At 45.5% G+C, this 18,644-nt stretch overlaps 1 protein-coding gene across 1 annotated transcript; it reads right to left on the reverse strand.

Annotated features, from left to right (window-relative positions):
* Positions 1-1,274: 1,274 nt before the first annotated feature.
* Positions 1,275-4,471, reverse strand: LOC135697353 (uncharacterized). Its single transcript, XM_065216967.1, has 3 exons — positions 4,105-4,471; positions 2,198-4,048; positions 1,275-1,699 (listed from the first exon to the last, which is right to left on the reverse strand). Exons 1-3 carry the CDS (start codon positions 4,469-4,471, stop codon positions 1,275-1,277), a joined length of 2,643 nt encoding a protein of 880 aa, XP_065073039.1.
* Positions 4,472-18,644: the final 14,173 nt, after the last annotated feature.

An 18,644-nucleotide genomic window follows, 5' to 3' on the forward strand; every position in this document is an offset into this window, starting at 1 on the left:
CCAAACTGCTCACGTATTGGTCTACTTCGGTGTTGAATGTAGCTGACGCCAAAAGCTCCTTTAGCTGGCGATCGGCACCAACCAAATTTGTCCCATTATCAGACCACAATTGACTGGGCAAACCACGACGAGCGCAAAAACGTTTCAAAGCTGATATGAAAGTTTTTGATGATAGATCGGTAGCCGCCTCCAAGTGCACAGTTTTTGTTGCAAGGCACACAAAAACTGCTATGTAGCATTTAACGGTTTTCACAGATCGCAGTAGGCTGGCCTTTATTGTGACAGGCCCAGCATAGTCCACGCCAACGTTTTCAAATGTTCGACTGGTAACAGTTCGCACCGCAGGTAAGCTCCCCATCAATTAGTTTGCTGTTTTAGCTTTCTACCGAGCACAGCGTACGCAGCTATTTACCACAGACCGCACCACTGATTGGCAGCCGATTACCCAGTAGTGTTGCTTCAGTGTCGCGAAAAGCAGAGTAGGACCAGCATGCAGATTCTGTAGATGCAACATCTATAACAGGATGCTTCATGTGAAATGGCTGGTCGAAATGTTGTAATCTTCCTCCCACACGCAGTGTTCCATCTCCATCGATGAAAGGGAAAAGCGATTTGAGTTTACTGTTAGAAGGAAGTGGTTGACCTTTTCGAAGATGTTCGATATCGCTTCCAAACACCTGATGCTGAGCAAAACGGGCCAACTGTAGATTGGCATAATGAACTTCCAATGGCTTCAGTTGTCCAGTAATCTTCTCAGTTCCTCGTACCTTCCCTGACCTTGAATCTGTACACCCACGCTAGCTCTCGTTGCGAATCCTTTAAAGATGTATTTCGTTTCAGGAGATATTCTTCAACTTTCCAGTCCGATGCAGGTTTGACAGTAGCCGTAACCGCCGAAATTGCTCTTCTTTGCTCCGTTGTGTCTTCCGTAATGTGTACCGCTTCTGTACTTTTCTTCCAGATGTCTTGGTTTTCGTACAGGAGGGACGGACCAGTCCACCACAAATTGTGGTCAACCAGCTCCATTGGTAGCAAACCTCTAGATGCGCAATCAGCAGGATTTTCACTCGATGATATGTGATGCCACGAACTACGAGGCAGGAAATCTAATATCGCCGATGTCCGATTTGCCACAAAAGTTTTCCATTTCTTGGGATGCGACGTGAGCCATCCAAGCACAACGGTAGAATCCGTCCACGCGTGAAAGGTAACATCCAAGTGATCCAGTGATACGAGAATCTGCTTCATGAGCTCCACAAGAAGAACGGCAGCGTTTAATTCAAGCCGAGGAAGGGACACTTGCTGAATAGGAGCAACCTTGGTTTTGCTCGCAACCAGCGAAATGCTGACATTGCCATCATCGTCTTTAGATCTGGCGTACACCACTGCTGCATAAGCTGCTTCAGACGCGTCAGCGAATCCATGTAGCTGTACACCGCTCTGTGGTGATTTACGATCCATCTTGGAATGCGAATGTCTTCGATTGATGCCAAACTTGCCTTGATGTTGTTCCACTCCTTGTTGATAACAGCTGGAAGTGGGTCATCCCGCAACCACAGTGTTTGGTACAGTATCTTGATACGCACAATTATCGGTGAGATCCAGCCCAAGGGATCGAAAAACCGGGCTGAATCTGATAGAAGTTGCCACTTGGTGTTTGGCTTGTCGATGTCGAAATTCAAACGGAATCCGAAAGAGTCTGTGGCTGGATACCAATTAATACCCAGTGCTTTTACTGCATCCGTTTCTGATTGTAAATTAACAGGGACTGAAGATTGAGCCTCGAGTTGAGCAGCGTTTGCATTCTCGTCCAGCAGCCGGGAATCATTTGCTGACCACTTCCGAAGATGAAAACTTGCTTCCGATGTAATTCGAACGATGTCTTTCTTCAACGTGAGTGCGTCTTCCAATGTTGCAGCGCCAGAGAGGAAATCATAAACATAAAAGTTTTTCAGCACTCGATCAGCTGCAACTGGAAACTGCGCACGGGAATCACGGGCAGCTTGTCGTAAGGATTCGATAGCCAGAAATGGCGCACATGAAGTCCCGTACGTAACTGTCAGCAACCGGTAATGTTCAATGGGCTTATCGGCTTCCGCTCTCCATACAGTACGCAAGTAATCAACATCGTCTCTGTGTATCCATATCTGTCGATACATTTTTTCCGCATCCGTAATAAAGGCGAAAGCGTAGCTACGAAAACGGGTGAGGACGACAGGCAAGTCCTCGGTGACCTTCGGTCCAGTTAACAGTTTCTCGTTCAAAGAAATTCCGGATGACGATTGACATGAGCCGTCAAACACGACTCGCAATTTGGTTGTTACACTGTCTTGCCGCACCGTGACACCGTGATGTGGAAGGTAGAAACTTTTCTCCGGCGCAACGTTAACCTCGTCGTCTGGAATCCTCTCCATGGGACCAAGATTAAGGTACTCGGTCATGAACTCACCGTACATCAGTTTGAAGCCTGGATCTCGAACGAATCTCCTTTCCATCGCCTTCAACCGCTGGATTGCTGCTGGCATCGATTCACCTAATGCGGGTTTGCTTTCGTCGAACGGTAAACGCACTGTAAATCTACCAGTTTCATCACGTCGATGCGTAGTATTAAAGAAATCCACTGCTTGCTGCTCCTCCTGTGTCAAAGGTTTCGGTCTGTTGACCTCTTCAACTTCCCAAAATTTCCGGAGAACCTTGTCGATGTCCATGTCCATGCTGAGACTGATGATGGCCGTGTTGCAATTCACCTCGCTGGCGTCGAAAACTTGACCGGCAACAATCCACCCAAAAGTTGAGTTGATCGCCACTGGAAGTCCCGATCCATCTTTTACCTTGCCATCTTCCAAAATAGCCAAGAAAACATCAGCTCCGAGAATAATATCGATTCTGCCGGGCTTGTCAAAATGTGGGTCCGCTAGCTGCAATGTTTCCAAACATTTTAGCCGTTCAGGATCCAATCGCTGATTTGGTACGATCCGCGGGAACTTGGACAGCACATAAGCCTTGACGTTGACCACCGAATTGTAGCAAAAGCGAGAAGAAATTTCCAGGTAGACAACTCCTCTGGTGGTTTCCGATGAGCAGCTTGCGATTCCAGTGACAATCAGATTAGCGTTGCTTCGCTGCAATCCGAGATTGGTCACGCAATTCTCCGTGATAAGTGATGCTTGTGAACCGCTATCAATCTTCACTCGTACTTCCTGGCACTGACCATCAATTCGCTTCACTCGTACTAATGCCGTTGGTAGTAGGCCGATGACAACCGAAGAACAGCTGTTTTTGACGTTAGTCGTGCAGGACACCGCTGGCTTGATGTCGACTGCTGCAGAACTTTGCGGTTGCTGTGGTGAAGGCGAAGACGAAACTTGCTTTTCTGACGGCGGGGTCGATGTTAGCTCATTTTTGTCTGCCTTGCACAGCATCGTATGGTGACGTTGTTGACAGTGTGGTGTGCGGCATACCGACTTCGACGGACAGGATTTGGCGCAATGGTTTGGTCTCAGACAATTGAAACATAGTTTCGCTTGCTGCACTCGTTCGCGCCTTTTGTTGACAGAAGATTCCTTGAAGACGGTGCACTCATAAATCCTGTGGCTTTCCTCCCAAACCGGATACGACTGCTGTTGAACTGCATTGAATGCCTTGATTTCCTTTTTTGCGGTGAGTTGCTTGCGGTCATCTCTATGAGGTTCCTTTCTGCCATACTTCGAGGGTTTTCCACCGAATACTGCACATGTCTCCAACGCTTCACACTTCCTTTTAAGAAACTTGAGAAGATCTACGAACGTTGGGTCGTCATTATCCACAATATGCTGTGCCCACTGAGACCGAAGACCATCATCAAGCTTCTTCAGTACGATGTGATTCAACCAAGGATCTCTCGTTTCGCAAGTTGGCCCCAGGGCACAGAGTTGACGAATTACCTCGTCGGACGTAGACACTAACTTTTGTAAGCTTGCAAGATTCAGATGCCTTATTGCCGGTTGGTCGCAGAACTCCTGAACCAGAGCGGCAACTGTGAACTTTGGTTTGTCGAAGTGCTCAACACCTGTTTATAGTTTGCGTCGGTGATAGAGTAACTGCTAACTAGGCTTCTGGCGTCACCTTCCAGATGGGACATCAGTAATTGTAGCTTTAGAGCACTAGTTAGGTTTTTATTATCGACGCCGTTGACGAAAAGATCTTTAAAAGAAGCCCACTGCTTCCTGTCACGTCTGAACACGGGCAAATTGTACGACGGCAACTGCGTGTCGATTGGCTCCAAGTGCTGCTGACGAAGCTGGACAGCCAACTCTTCCATATTCGTTGTACTTGTCGCTTGGCTGGAAAGGAGGGTTCGTTGCGTTTCGTGCAGTACACGGACTGCCTCCTTCAGCTCGTTATTAGGATCTACCACTGTAGAGTCACTGCCAGCACTTGATGGACCTTCCTTCACTTGCAGCTTCGTGAACTTCGAACACCTGTGTTTCATGTTCTGCCAGGTGCCTTGCACTCGCATGTACTCTCTTCAGCCTCTCGAAGGCCACGTTTCTTTTCCTGATCAGCTCCTCCATTGTCGCTGATTCACGCCGATCCGGATCGCGAAGGACCAAATGTTAATCGTTCGAAATGATGCGGAAGTGGACAAGGCACGACTACCGAGAACTGACGCGAAGTTCTACCACGCGAAACCGGGACTTTTCCGAATTTCCGAACCGAAAATAAATAAAATTTGTAGAACAAAAATGTCTGCTCTCAAATTCACTTTTATTAGAATAAAAAGACGTAGTAGCAATCAAAAAACAAACGATAACGGGTAGACAGGCAAAGTTCCTGTTCTTGAAATCTCTCTCTCTCTCTCACAGTAATTGTATTGCAGAAAAATCAGTCAGGGATGAACTCAATTCCAAAACCATAAACACATGCAATGGCTGTTTGTTTCGAGAGTTAAAAGCGGAACATTCTGAAGCAGGTAAAGGCAACACAGAAGTTTTTTTTTCAAACACCAACCACTGTCCTCCGTCACCACCTTGTCACGTTTTTCCTATATCTAATTCATTGCATGTCACAGAATCTAACACCCCCCCCCCCCCCCTTTTTCTACACTTATTATGAGTAGACTGCTTAAGATCAGTTATGTAGACCGTACTGATAGCCCAAAAATCTAGATATAAGTCTTATGATATTTCCTCCCATCCTGCTTTTTCCGAGATGAACTCAAAGATAAGAATCGATGTTTGTGAGGATGTGGTGGTGCTTGAACTCGTAATCCTTGCTGTAATCAAACTATATTTACTACTGTGATCGTGTTTCTCAGTTCCTTCATGACACACTCGTTTGGCATCATTGAACCAAGCGGAATGAATTAACCCACCACACGCGTGTTATTTTATGCTCGTTTTACTTTCAACAGGACACTCATATACCATAACAATTATGAACCATTCATGAGATCTTGAAGTTGTAAACAAACAATCTCAAAAGTCATAACTGCAGGGTTGCCAAACTCATGGTATACTGAGACTGACACCTTGATTGTGGCATTTCGGCACGTTCGGCACAACGCTTGGCACAGTTTAAGATGTGCAGAGTTGATACCCCTTGAGATAAGGCCTTGAGCAATATGTTGGTTTGAACTATATGAATGGCACAGACATTTGTACCACATTATCTCGTAACGAAGTGGACATTGTGATTTTATCGGTTCCTCAGACTTTTATCTTTCAATAAGCTTTCAAAAGCTAACCGTTATTATTTTTCTCAGATGTTTCAGTTCACGAATAACCACTTTTGGTTGGAAATTTTGGTTTCCGCCATGAATGTGTTAGGTGGATTTTCATTTCAAAGAACGAAAAGCAGTCATTGTACTCTTGCATAATGCCAATACGTAATTGAATTATCAAAAAGCAACCCCATAAGTTATGTAAACATCAACACAAACATCACAAGTTCGCAAAACGAAAAATAAAAACAAAATTCGTACTTTGCATCCAGTAGACGACCCTCTTGTTTGTAAGGTGGGTGCCTTGTGAATCAACACTCTCACGCGGGAATGAATGGCGTGCTTGAAGAAGAAAACAACCGGATTGCGTCCACGACACCACCGGTGGCGCGGAGAATGTTGGGATTTTTGTCAGTTTCCATCAGCAGATCGGTAAATTTTCCATGGAACCAACAACCCCCGTCCGTCCGTCCGTCCGTCCGTCCGTCCGTCCGTCCGTCCGTCCGTCCGTCCGTCCGTCCGTCCGTCCGTCCGTCCGTCCGTCCGTCCGTCCGTCCGTCCGTCCGTCCGTCCTTATGTACGTCACGAGCCGAAGGTATGTAGGTTGCACGAAAATCACTGCTCGAGAATCTTAATGAGGAGTAGATTATTCCTTTTGCAACCGCTACAGCAGCTGTCCAAACCGGAACGACAGTGACATAAATTTAGCACAGTTTGGCGTCAAAAAATGCACTGGAGACGAGTCGTTCACACCTGCTAGGGAAGATATTATTACTAATAGCCGGTTGTGGGACTTCCCCCTGCCGAATGAAACTAGTTTACTTGATGACGTCAAATGATTCGTGGTCATGGCCATCTGAAGAGATCGATTATGAGTGTGTGTGTTGGTGTGGTCATTGACAGATGATAACCGACCGAACCACCGTTCTGGAATCTAGCAATAATACAGCAACGGAAAAGGACCAGATTGCGAAATTTCAGTTCACCAGTTCAACCGGTTTTGTGTTGATCATCAGCGATCAGCTACGATCGGAGCTTCAGCCACGACCAAAATCAGTTGTTGTAGTGAAATTAGGCAGATCGGACGTATCGTGGGCTGCTAAATATCGCCTACCGAAAGGATGGCAATGGATGCGATCAAGGTGATCGCCAGTATTTTCTTGGTGGCAGTTGTAGTCGTGGCTGAAGAAAATTATCAATGCGGAATTCCTCGAGCCAGGACGACGTTCTTGATCATTCATGGAGAGAGTGCTCAACATGGGTATTGGCCATGGCACGTGGCGTTGAAACTGAAACAAAGGGATGGAACGGAGAAGTACGCCTGCGGTGGAACGTTGATCCATAATAGGTATGTTTTGACGGCGGCGCATTGCGTTCTGAGTGACAATCGTCATCAGTTGTTGAGAAGTGCGAAAGATGTTTCGATATGGGCTGGTGTTTTCAATCTGGATAACCCGGAAAACACCATGCAGGTGCGGTCGGTGGCAAAGATTCAAACTCACGGATACACGAGGGACAAATTACTGCACGATATTGCGCTGCTGGAGACGACGGAACCGTTCGTGTATTCCAATTATATTTTACCGGCTTGCTTGAATGAAAAATCTGGATTGAGTACCGGTCTAGGGACGGTAGTAGGCTGGGGAGTTTCCGAAAACGACACAAATTCGTCTACTTTGAAGAAATTGACGATACCCGTGGTAGCCGAGTCGGAGTGTCTGAAGAGCGATCCTACAATTTTCGAAGATGTTCTACAGAAGGAGCTGTTTTGCGCTGGCTATGCTAACGGTAATTGTTATTATTGAGGCATGTTTGATTAGTTGAATAATGTTTGATCTCGGTAGGATCCGCTCCATGCAATGGCGATAGTGGTGGTGGTTTGATGGTTCAACAGGGTGACGCATGGTACTTAGCAGGTATTGTTTCGTTCACCAAGGTCCGCAAGGCAGGTTCAAGTCTCTGTCTGGCAGAATCGTATACGGCTTTCACCAATGTCACTGCCTACTATGATTGGATCAGGAGTGTAACGGATATCGACTTCCGTGGAAAGTTCAATCAAGAACGTAAGGTTTCTGTGGGCGATGATCTATTATGGCTTCAAATGAACGCATCTTTCCTTTTTTAGGAAACATCCCTTGCAAAACTGCCTTCGGAACGGTAGGAAACTGCGTACCGCTACAACAGTGTAGGGATATATTCAATATGATCCGAGCCCCACTTGTATCTCAACAAGATGCCTACTATATCAATCGTTCCATCTGTCGTATTGGTGGCATTCCCCGGGCTGTCTGCTGTCAGAAGGAGCATATTGAACCTTTACCTCTACATCCAAATGCACTGCTTCTACCGAGTGACTGTGGTCGAGCAAGGGTTCGCAGTAGTTCTACTGCCGGACAGTCCACCAGGGTCTTCGAGTTTCCGTGGATGGCAGTGGTGCAGTTCAAGCCGAAAAAGAATAATATTCCACATTGTCTGGGAACACTGCTCAACACACGATACGTGCTGTCTGTCACCGGATGTAAACAGAAACAGAAGAATAATCCAATGTAAGTGCAATTGAGGCATTCGAGGCTTATATTTAAGAAATAATCTCCGGGCTTATTTTTTTAGTGATCACGTCCGCTTGGGTGAACACACGGAGGCCACCGACATTGATTGCACTTTCGACGAACAAGGTAAACGAATGTGTGCCGGTAATGTGCTAGACGTCAAAGTCGAAGCTTTCATCGAACATCCGCAGTTTGACGTTCCCATGTACACGAATGATCTGTCCATCATTCGACTAACAACCGACGTTGATTATACCGGTAAATCTGATCTTGGTGTGGTTTTGAAAAGAATCATCATTCCCGATTTCTCTCTAGATCAAATCCGCCCCATCTGCCTGCCACTGTACTCCCCTTCCCGAACTCACGTCCCCGAGGATCTGATCATTACCGCCTGGGAGATGGACTACATGACGAAGAACATTTACCAGGGTGAACTGCGGCGATATCACCAGAAGTTGATGGACCTCGAAGAGTGTCAGAAGAGATACGAGAAAACTGGATTCACTCCGTCGTTGACCGAGGACCGGATGTGCCCGCTGCAGCTGGGACCACAGTACAACTGTCAACGGATGGCCGGGGCACCGGTTGGAACGTATATCAATACTGACGGAACGGATCGATTCGTTCAGTTCGGTCTTTGGAAATTTGCACCGCTGAACTGCACCGTCCGGGAGTCGGTTCCCGGACTGGCGATGAACTTGGTGCGGTATTTGGATTGGATCTTGCAGAGCTTGGCTCCGTCGGAGAAGAGTATTATTGCGGCATGAGGAGGGGCTTTTTGAAAACGGAATAATTAAACTTGAATTATGATGGAGTTGAACGTTGGTTTGAAGGTGTCCTGGCTAATTCCGCGGGTTTCTCTTGTCAAGTCCAGATTATGTTTGGATATACTTCCAGGCTAAGTTTTGAAGACTCCAGTCAAAAGTATGCCCAGAAGACTTCTGGAGAGCATTCAGAAAATGTGCCCCAATCCCCGAGCAAAGTCTGAGATCAAATTGAAAACTAAATTTAGGTCGTTTGAACGGTTGAAATATTAAAATTGAAGAGCTAAAACACGACAATAAAAATAACATTAGAACAACATTTTCAGTTGTTGATTTGCTGTAAATAGACGAGCCAGCCCGAGCAAAGTCGGTTAACAAAATGAAAGTATATCGATATTAAAGTTTGCAGTTCCTATCATAATGAAAACTAATTTTGATTTCAATTGTCGCGACAGAAGTCTGATATCATATTGTGCTTTCATTATGCAGTCAAGACTTTTTAAATCAAAGCAACTTAACTTGAAGTTCTGCTGTTAATTTTTTGTTTAAAATTTGATTTAAGTTCATCTGTCGTTGAACTAACGAATATTGTTTATTTGTTTTGTTTAACACATTTTAGGTCATTCGTGACTAGCCCGAGGTGACATTTGAGCTCAAATCTTTCAGCGTGAGAAGCATGGATGCTAACCATTTACGACAGGCCCATATTAAGTCAAACATTATGAATTCAAAATCAGTAATCAAATTGATTTCATTGAAAGCAGAATTAGTTTTCGTTTGATTCAACAGTGTAAAATTTTGCTCTCATTTTTGCTGTGTTAACCGTTAAGTCAACCAAAATGAGATCAAATGGAGTATTCAAAGTTACATCATAACAGCAAATTCTGATTTCAATTTGATCTCTAACTTTGCTCGGGAGACGACGGTCGGTGGACTTGGTAATACCCTGTAAGTTATCATACAACACAACTGGCTCCTCCTCTGCCTCACTTGCCACGTCCAGTCATTGTTTATGCTGTTGATGTTTCTTCGGGTAAGGTTGAAACGAATGTGACAAGAAATTCCAATTTTCGGCTTTTTTATACCTACTCGAGGGTTAAATTCTTCTTCCCTGCGCTTCGGTCAGAGAGCGTATAGGGCGTCGTTGTGTGCTAATTTGGTCGTGGCACATTTCGAGTATGAGAGAGTGATTGCAGTTAGCTCAAAAGTGCCTGAGAAAAATGCAAGTACTTCCGCAGATTACCCGAAGTTGCGATAGTGAAGGTATGATCACAGAAAAGCAGACATAACACTCTTAAAACGTTCATAAAAATCGTTTTTAACGGTCAATTTAAATGTTTTTTAGTTGGTAGTACTGCCATTTGTGGTGCACATAATCAATTCCCTAGCGTTTGACGTTTACACACTACAACCATCTGTTGAGTGTATTGCCCATTAAAGTATATACAACAGATGGCGGTAGGGTTTACAATTATAAATTTTCAATGTGTTGTGTATGCTTGTCTGTGAAATAACATTGAGGTAACGTTAGGATAAATTCAAAACATTGAGAAATATTACGCATCACTTGCAGAAATACTTCACTTCGCAACCGATGAACCATTCTGACGGCCATATGAGTACCCAAGTAACCATATAGTCGCAATATAGCTTGTATATTCTTACTTTGCTTGAGTATGGTTAATTGGGGAATCTGATGAAACTGTCACTTCTTGAAACTGATCCCTTTCGTATTTCATTCATTCTCCTTTCGCAAACGGAGCGCTCGATGGACCAGTGACTTTGGACGTGAGCCTCGTCCCAGATCACCATGGCAATTCAATAACATATGGTGGACATCAAACCGACCAAAAAAGGCGGAATCATATTAGAACCAACCAACCAAGGACGGTCTACGGAAGGAAATTGCCGGTGAAGCACGGAATGAAATCCGAAGCGTTAGAGAAAAAGTCCAAGGGATTCCAAAAGAAGCAAATAACGACGGCGGAAGAGCAGAATATGGTGAGAGCTTTCAATTTATAAAAAAAAAAAAAAAAAATATCAGAATTACACTAAATACATGCCAGGGTTGAAAAGAATATTTTCGAACCTGGAAGAGTGTATGTATCACCAATATCCATTTGATAACGGTGATGCATACATGCGGGGCTTATTGTGAGTGAAAGTAACCTCGGAATGGGCGTGACTCTCCAGACATTCTGAAATGGGTTGCTGGATCTGCAATAGAGCTATCACCTTCTAACTCCCGGACTAAAGCTGTCTACAATGACCATAAATGCGACATTGTAGAGAGAGTTCTTCCATAATAACACTGCCGGCCAGTGGGGGTTAGAAGGAATACACACACACATACACACACACACACACACACACTCGAGGTCTTTTTGTTGTGTTCTTGTTCTTTTATCGTTTATGATTGGTTGAACTTAGCAAAAGCATGTTATAAAAGAAAATGGAAGTCAGAGAAAAAAAATTTATTCAACAGATTGCATTCAACGTATCCACATCGTCGTTACCAGAAATCGACCGAGCTGCTGACTGCAAGTTGCCTTTCCAGCGTCTGGCCCGTGAAATCGCCCAGGACTTCAAGACCGATCTGCGCTTTCAGAGCTCGGCCGTTAATGGCCCTACAGGAATCCACCGAGGCCTATCTGGTCGGTCTGTTCGCCATCCACGCCAAGCGTGTCACGTATTAACGTTGTCTGACCGTGCACTTCGTAGTTGCTCCTCCGTGAATGATCAGAACTAATCCACTTGCACAGAGAACTACACGGCTGTCTCGGGAAGGATAGTTGTGTTAGTGAGGTAGGTTATTTTTAGATCAGGATTCACTGTCATAAGTGATGCGATCGATTAAAGCAGAATTTGTTTTTATTTAAATCTAGTGGGGATAGAATAAGGCAAAGTGAAAAATTGCAAGGAAGAGGACAGGCCTGGGATTGAACTCCCTACCTTCTGCTCAGTAAGCGGAAACGGTACCCTAATTAACAAATACCATAAACTAACTGTATCCCAGATGGGTAAACTATCCCACTGAACTACCGAACCTCGTCGTAATGCTACATAGACATGTTTCGTCTAGGAATGATTCGCTGATGACTGTGTTGGGGAAGCAGCATATGCATGTACGTAATTTGTGGATTTGTTAGTTAATTCGACGCTTTTGGACAATGCTGGACATTTACCAATTTTTCAATAGTTTTTTTTTGTTGAAAATTAACACTCGGAAGCATTGCTATCGATGCGTAGCCATATTTCTGATCGATTGGTGATAAAATTATTGAAATTGGACCAGGGGCAGCTGATTTATTAACGTTCAAAATCTTGCCCAATTTTGTTTCATGTTCCATTTTCGGTTTTCACAAAGTGTACTCCCGTATAGAATTCCCACAAATTTTAAGATTTTCCCAGAAGTTCTACGAATTTCTCAGAACTACGAACTTTTTCTAAAGATCTACCAACTATTTGATCAGTTGTACGAATTTCCCAGAATCTCTATGAGCCTTCTTAGCCGGTCTACAAGATTTCGGAGAGGTTCTACGATTTTTCCAGAAGCTCTAAGAATTTCCGAGAATTTCTACAAATACGTCGTAAATGGGAATAAGGATGTTGATGCGCTGAATTCCGTTGAGCATAAGGTTCCATAGGGTGACATCAAGATCTACCCTGCGGATTTCAATGCGAAGATCGCCTCTGATAAAAAAAGGTCTATGCGAAGGCATGGTCACGGATAAATGATAGAAAACGTGAAATGTTTACAGTTTTGTGGAAATAATGATATGGTGATTGGGGGTTCTCTTCGTTTCGTGAAATACAAATCAACCACATCTGCACTAACCGAAGAAGACGAATTAATCAAGAAGAAGGCCTTCATTATGGGTTGACTGATTCACCATGCAAATGAAGTATCATTTAATCGAGGATGATTCGTTGTCACTTTACTTCATTATGTGAAGTGCGGGGGTTAGAAGGAAAGGGGTGTAAGTGATTTTGATCGACTTTCTCTTTCGTTAATAATTCAGCTGCAAACACATTCCTTGATTCGTGTGCCATTCTGGATGCTAGATGAGAACCTCCGTTATCGAACTACATATGTGGCAGAAATAGCGCAAAATCTGTTAAGCTGTGACTATTAAAAGAGACAATCGATGAAGAGAACCGATCAAAGTCACTTACACCCCATTCCTTCTAACCCCCTCAAGTGACATCGGTAATAAAGGCCAAAGAGTAAAAAGTCCGGAACAAACTAGGAAGTCTAGGTGCCTAGTGATGTTGTGGTGGTGTGGCATCAGCTTTTCGTAAACAATCCCTTGTATAATCCTCTCGTGCCAACCGAAGGTCGCCCACGCAAACCAACAACGTTATCGGGTAGAGGAAACATTCCTCTTCTTTTAGCTGATAGGCCCTTTACACATGTTATACTTGAATTGCAGGTTATCTTGCTTCTATTTATAGATTATATTAAAAATGTAATCACTGGGCTACGCAAAACAATCCGATCTCATAACTCACTTCATTGATGGTTCGGTGGTGTACGGATCGACTCTTCGCTCGTTCCGACAAGGCAAGCTCGCAACCGGAATCGAACTGATAGAGATCCCCGGGATTGCGTCCCGTGGGCTCGAGTTTGCTACGATGCCGGCGATATTCGAACCAATCAGCTGCTCGCTTTGACCCTGGTTCATACGCTGTTCATGAGGGAACACAATCGAGTGGCAGAGGAGCTGAGTCGACTCAATAACCACTGGGACGACGAAACGATTTACCAAGAGTCGAGGAGGATAGTGATTGCTGAGCTTCAGAACCTGGTGTAAAATGAGTACCTCCCGATTCACCTAGGTCATCGGAAGGTGCAACAGTTCGGACTGGTGGATCCTGTTAAAGGGTTCACCAACTTCTACAATCCGAATCTTCGACCGATGACGTTTGCTGAGGTTGGAGTGGCGGCCGAACGTTACGGCCACTCCACTGTTGAAGGGTTCGTCCAACTCCTCCACAAAAAGGCACCTCCGGAGGACGTCTTCATCAAGGACATCTTCAACGATCCGACCAAGACTTTGAAACCGGACAGTTTCGAAGAAATGCTGTTCTCTTTCAACCAACAGCCCATGGAGCCGATGGATAACGCTGTCACCTTTGGCCTTAACCGGTTCCTGTTCAAGGAGCGTAAACAATTCGGTTCACATTTGGCCGCGATAAATATCCAACGGAGTCGTGACTTTGCCCTGCGGCCGTACAAAGATTATCGCGAATGGCCTGGCGGTGTGTTGGAACCTCCTGCGAACGGTGCCGTTGTGGGACCGACTTTCAGTCATCTGCTAACGAAGGCGTACTCGCGGTATAAGTTTGGAGACAGGTACTACTTTACCAACTCTCCGGAGGTAAATCCGGGTGCTTTTACGCTGCAGCAGTTGAAGGAAATCCGGCGTACTTCACTGGTCAGTATAATCTGTGCAAATATGGATAACCGGTTCGATTTCTACCAGTCTCCTCAGGCGTTCCTGCAACCCAGTAACGATAATGTGCCAGTTCCCTGTGAAAACTATCGCCTTTAGGGGCTGAGAGCTTGGCGCAACTGAGGCTACTTTAAGATGCGTTCTTGTGTAAATGTTTTGGAGGGAAACATTGCTTGAAGATTTTTTGTCATTGTTGTGTTTGTGCAAATTATTGCAGTTAAATGTCTAAGGCTGAAAATAAAGAGTTCTTATGTCATAAATTTAAAACAATCAAAAGTGAAGCCCTTTTCAAAAGTTGGTCATGAAATGTTGAAATTTTTAAGAACAATATATATTGATCATACCAAGCAATAATAATTGCAGAAATTGTGAAAAAATAACCGAAATATTTTTGTCCGCCTGCTTGTATGGAAATCCCCAAAATAGTGATGTAAGGCGATCATATCAAATTTAGCATCAGTCTAATGCTATTGGGATTCGGTTACCGGAACGGGACTCGAAAGAAAAAAACGGGAGAACTACTTGTGCTAAACTAAATTAGAGCTTTATTGAAACACGTCTTGTTCGTACGGTTTACACAAATTAGTCCTCAAACAAATTCGTTGCTATGGAAAACACGTTGCTAGGCAGGGTGATCTGAGCAACCAGAATAGCCGATTGCTACTTCGATAACACCCCCTCTCAATCCGCTATTCCGAGACGTTTTCCAAGTTTGTCTAGGCGACCGGCTTCCATCGGTTTGGTGAAGAGGTCCGCCAGTTGATCGTCCGTCCTCACGTATTCCACCTTCACGCTTCCGTTTGAGATGTGGTCCCGGATAAAGTGATGCTTCACATCAATATGCTTCGACCGTTTGGATTCACAGTTATTGGCCATCCCAATGTAGCCTTGGTTGTCCTCATAGATTGTGACCGGTTCACGAGTCTTCAGCTTCAAGTCTTCTAGGATACCAGACAGCCACACTGCTTCCGATACCGCCAAGCTCAGGGCGATGTATTCAGCTTCGCTTGACGATGTTGCAACCGTGTTTTGCTTCTTGCTTGACCAACTGATCAAGTTGCCGAACACGAAGAATGCAAAGCCACTTACCGACTTACGGTCCTCGGTGTCAGAAGCCCAATCCGCATCTACGTAGCCCACCAACGGTTCTGCAGATTCGATTCGGAGATACTCCAAGCATTTGGTTTTTGTCCCCTTGATGTACCGAACCACACGTTTCAAACTCTGCCAATGTGGTGCTGTTGGCTTCTGCTGGAATCGTCCTAGGAACCCTACTGGATAGCAGATATCCGGTCTAGTACACAGCATCAAGTACATTAACGATCCGAGAAGTTCCCCGTAGGGCTGGCTTGTTAGTTCTCCTTTTCTCGTCAGCTGGGTTCCTTTTTCTATTGGACACTTCACTGGATTGCAATCCGCCATTTCCACACGTATACCAAGGAAGTGCGCAACTGCTCCACAGTCAGACAATGCAAATGTTGCCGTCAATTGCTTCTTCAGATTCCTTCCGCATATGAGCAGGCTAAATATATCTCGTCCCCGTCCTGTATTCGCGTATACAGACAATAATCGTGTCGGGAACGTTTGAAATCCAAATTTAGCAACTTTTCATTGAGTTTCTCGTTCCAGCATCTCGGAGACTGCTTTAAGCCGTAAAGTGACTTCAGCAGCCTGCATACGGTGTTCGGTGGTGCCTCAACGCCATCTGGGACCTCCATATAGATGTCCTGTTTCAGTTCGCCGTACAAGAACGCTGTCTTCACGTCCATATTGTGGAACAAGAAGCCCTGCTGCAAACCCCGTTCGTATTGTAGCAAGCTTCGCCACTGTAGCAAATGTTTCCTCGTAGTCCAGCCCAGCTTTTTGAAGAAACCCTTTAGCCACCAGTCGCGCCTTGTATCGTACTGCATTTCCATCAGTATCGTCCTTAATTCGGAACACCTACTTGGCCTTAAGGGGTTTCACGTTATCCGGGAACTTGACGAAGCGCCACACATTGTTTGCTGCCATCGTTTGAAGCTCGTCCTGGACTGCACCCAGCCATTTACGCTGATCGTCATGTCGCATGATGTCGTTGTAGCTCATGGGAACATCTGAGGATATCAAATCGCCAGAAGTTGCTCTATAATTTACGAAATAATCGAACAACTTACCAGGAAGCCTGCGCTCCCGTTCGCTACGCCTCGACACCGACTCATCATGGATTTCGTATCTTTCTATTTGCGAGGGGAGCGCGTTTGCTGGCTCTGCTGCAGAATCTTCAAAGTGGTCCTCGTTTTCGGTTCAGCAGCCAACTGTCTCCTTGCTACCGGAACTTCTAGCTTCATCATCAGGAATGTCAGGAACAGCTTCATTTTCTGTAGTTTCCCCCTCTTGCTCGAACGGAAAATTCATCACCAACGGGACATCTTGGCTTGGCTTCAGCTGGGCATACGGGAACGAACCTTCATCAAATTTCACGTCCCGAGCAGTTTTCACTTCGCGCGCTTGCATGTCCCACAGCCGATAGCCATTCGGTGCGTAACCGATCATACTCATCTCACGGCTCTTTGGATCCAACTTCTTCCGCTGCTGACTTGGGACCCACGCAAAGCATTTGCAGCCGAACACACGCAGCTTGTCCAGATTAGGCTTCGAACCATACCATCTTTCAGCAGGCAGGGCGACTGTGGGGCTTCGGTTTAACAGGTACACGCACGCCAACGCTGCCTCGGACCAAAGATTTTTCGGCACTCCCGAATCAATCAGCACAGCACGAATCTTCTCCTCCTAAGTCCTGTTGAATCTCTCAGCGACTCCGTTCTGATGCGGCGTGTAAGCAACGGTTACTTCCAGCTGGATGCCTTTCTGCTTGTAGAACTGCTTCTGGGCGTTAGAGCAGTATTCGCCGTCACTGTGGCTTCATACTCACGGAACACCTCGAACACGCCAGATTTCTTCTTCAACAGGTAGATCATTGCAAAGTGGCTGTAGTCGTCGATGAACGAAACGATGTACCTGGAACCATCCCAGGCCGGAGGATCGATCGGGCCGCAGACATCGGAATGGATACGTTCCAAGGGCCGACTAGCACGACAACGCGTTCCGTTGAAGGGCTCACGGCACTGCTTCCCTTGAACACAAACTTCACAAAAACCGACTGGAGTCGATTTCTTGATTCCGTTCAGCATTCCTTCACGGATCATAACGTCCTCCCGTGCTGGCTAATATGCCCCAACCGCCTATGCCACAACTTGGTTCCGCATCACAGACATTGGCACAAGCTTTTTCCAACGTCAGCACAATTTCGTATAAGCTGCCAATCATCTTGCCGGTTGCCAAAAGTTCTCCATCTCTCTTCAAGAGCGTCGTGTGGCCAGAGAACACAACATCAATACCGGCTGCTGTCAACTTCTTCATGGACATCAAATTCTCCCTCAGGTCCGGAACGAGAAGGACATCTTTCATGTGGAACAGCACATCTTTGTTGCTGGTCGCATCAATCGTCCCAATTGTCTTGGTAATCATCGCTTGGCCTTCTTTTGCCACCTTGATCTCGATGGGATTCACCAGCGCTTGAATAGAGGAAAATATTGATTTATCACTTACCAAGTGATCGCTGCAACCAGAATCCAACTTGAACACCACTTTGTTGGGGATTTCATGTGTCAATTTTGCAGCGTCTGCCATGAATGTGCCCACGAATGCCACATTTGTGACACTTTCCGTTGAATTGCTTTTGGCTGCTTCCAGAAAATGCAGCCGAATTATCCCCGCCGGTGTTCTCTTCACGATCCGTCCGTTTAGATTCCTCCACCAGTAGCCTCAGCTTCACCAGATCGAGGGTCAAATCTTCCTCGCTCACGTTCTCCAGCGCCTTTACCAACGGGTCGAATGAATCTGGCAGTGTCAGAAAAAGTTGAGACACCAGATCACCTTCCGCCAGGGTTGCACCGGCCATATTGAGCTTCCTGACCAGGCTATCGAACTCGACCAAATGACCTCGCATGTTACTTCCTTCCTTCATCCGGAGTCGTGCCAGTTGCTTCCGTATCAGTGTCTGGCTTGCCACGGACTTTTTCGCGTACGTAGCTTCGAGACTCTCCCACATCTCCTTGGTGTGGGAGATGACGACAACCAGTAAACGCAGCATGCCATGATAATTTTGAATTTGTTCCATGTTACCATAGTAACC

The sequence above is a fragment of the Ochlerotatus camptorhynchus genome, unplaced genomic scaffold (genome assembly GCF_037179485.1).
Source record: "Ochlerotatus camptorhynchus isolate MF236.1 unplaced genomic scaffold, CSIRO-AGI_Acam_v1.1 ptg000070l, whole genome shotgun sequence".
In the NCBI taxonomy this organism is placed as follows: Eukaryota; Metazoa; Arthropoda; class Insecta; order Diptera; family Culicidae; genus Ochlerotatus; species Ochlerotatus camptorhynchus.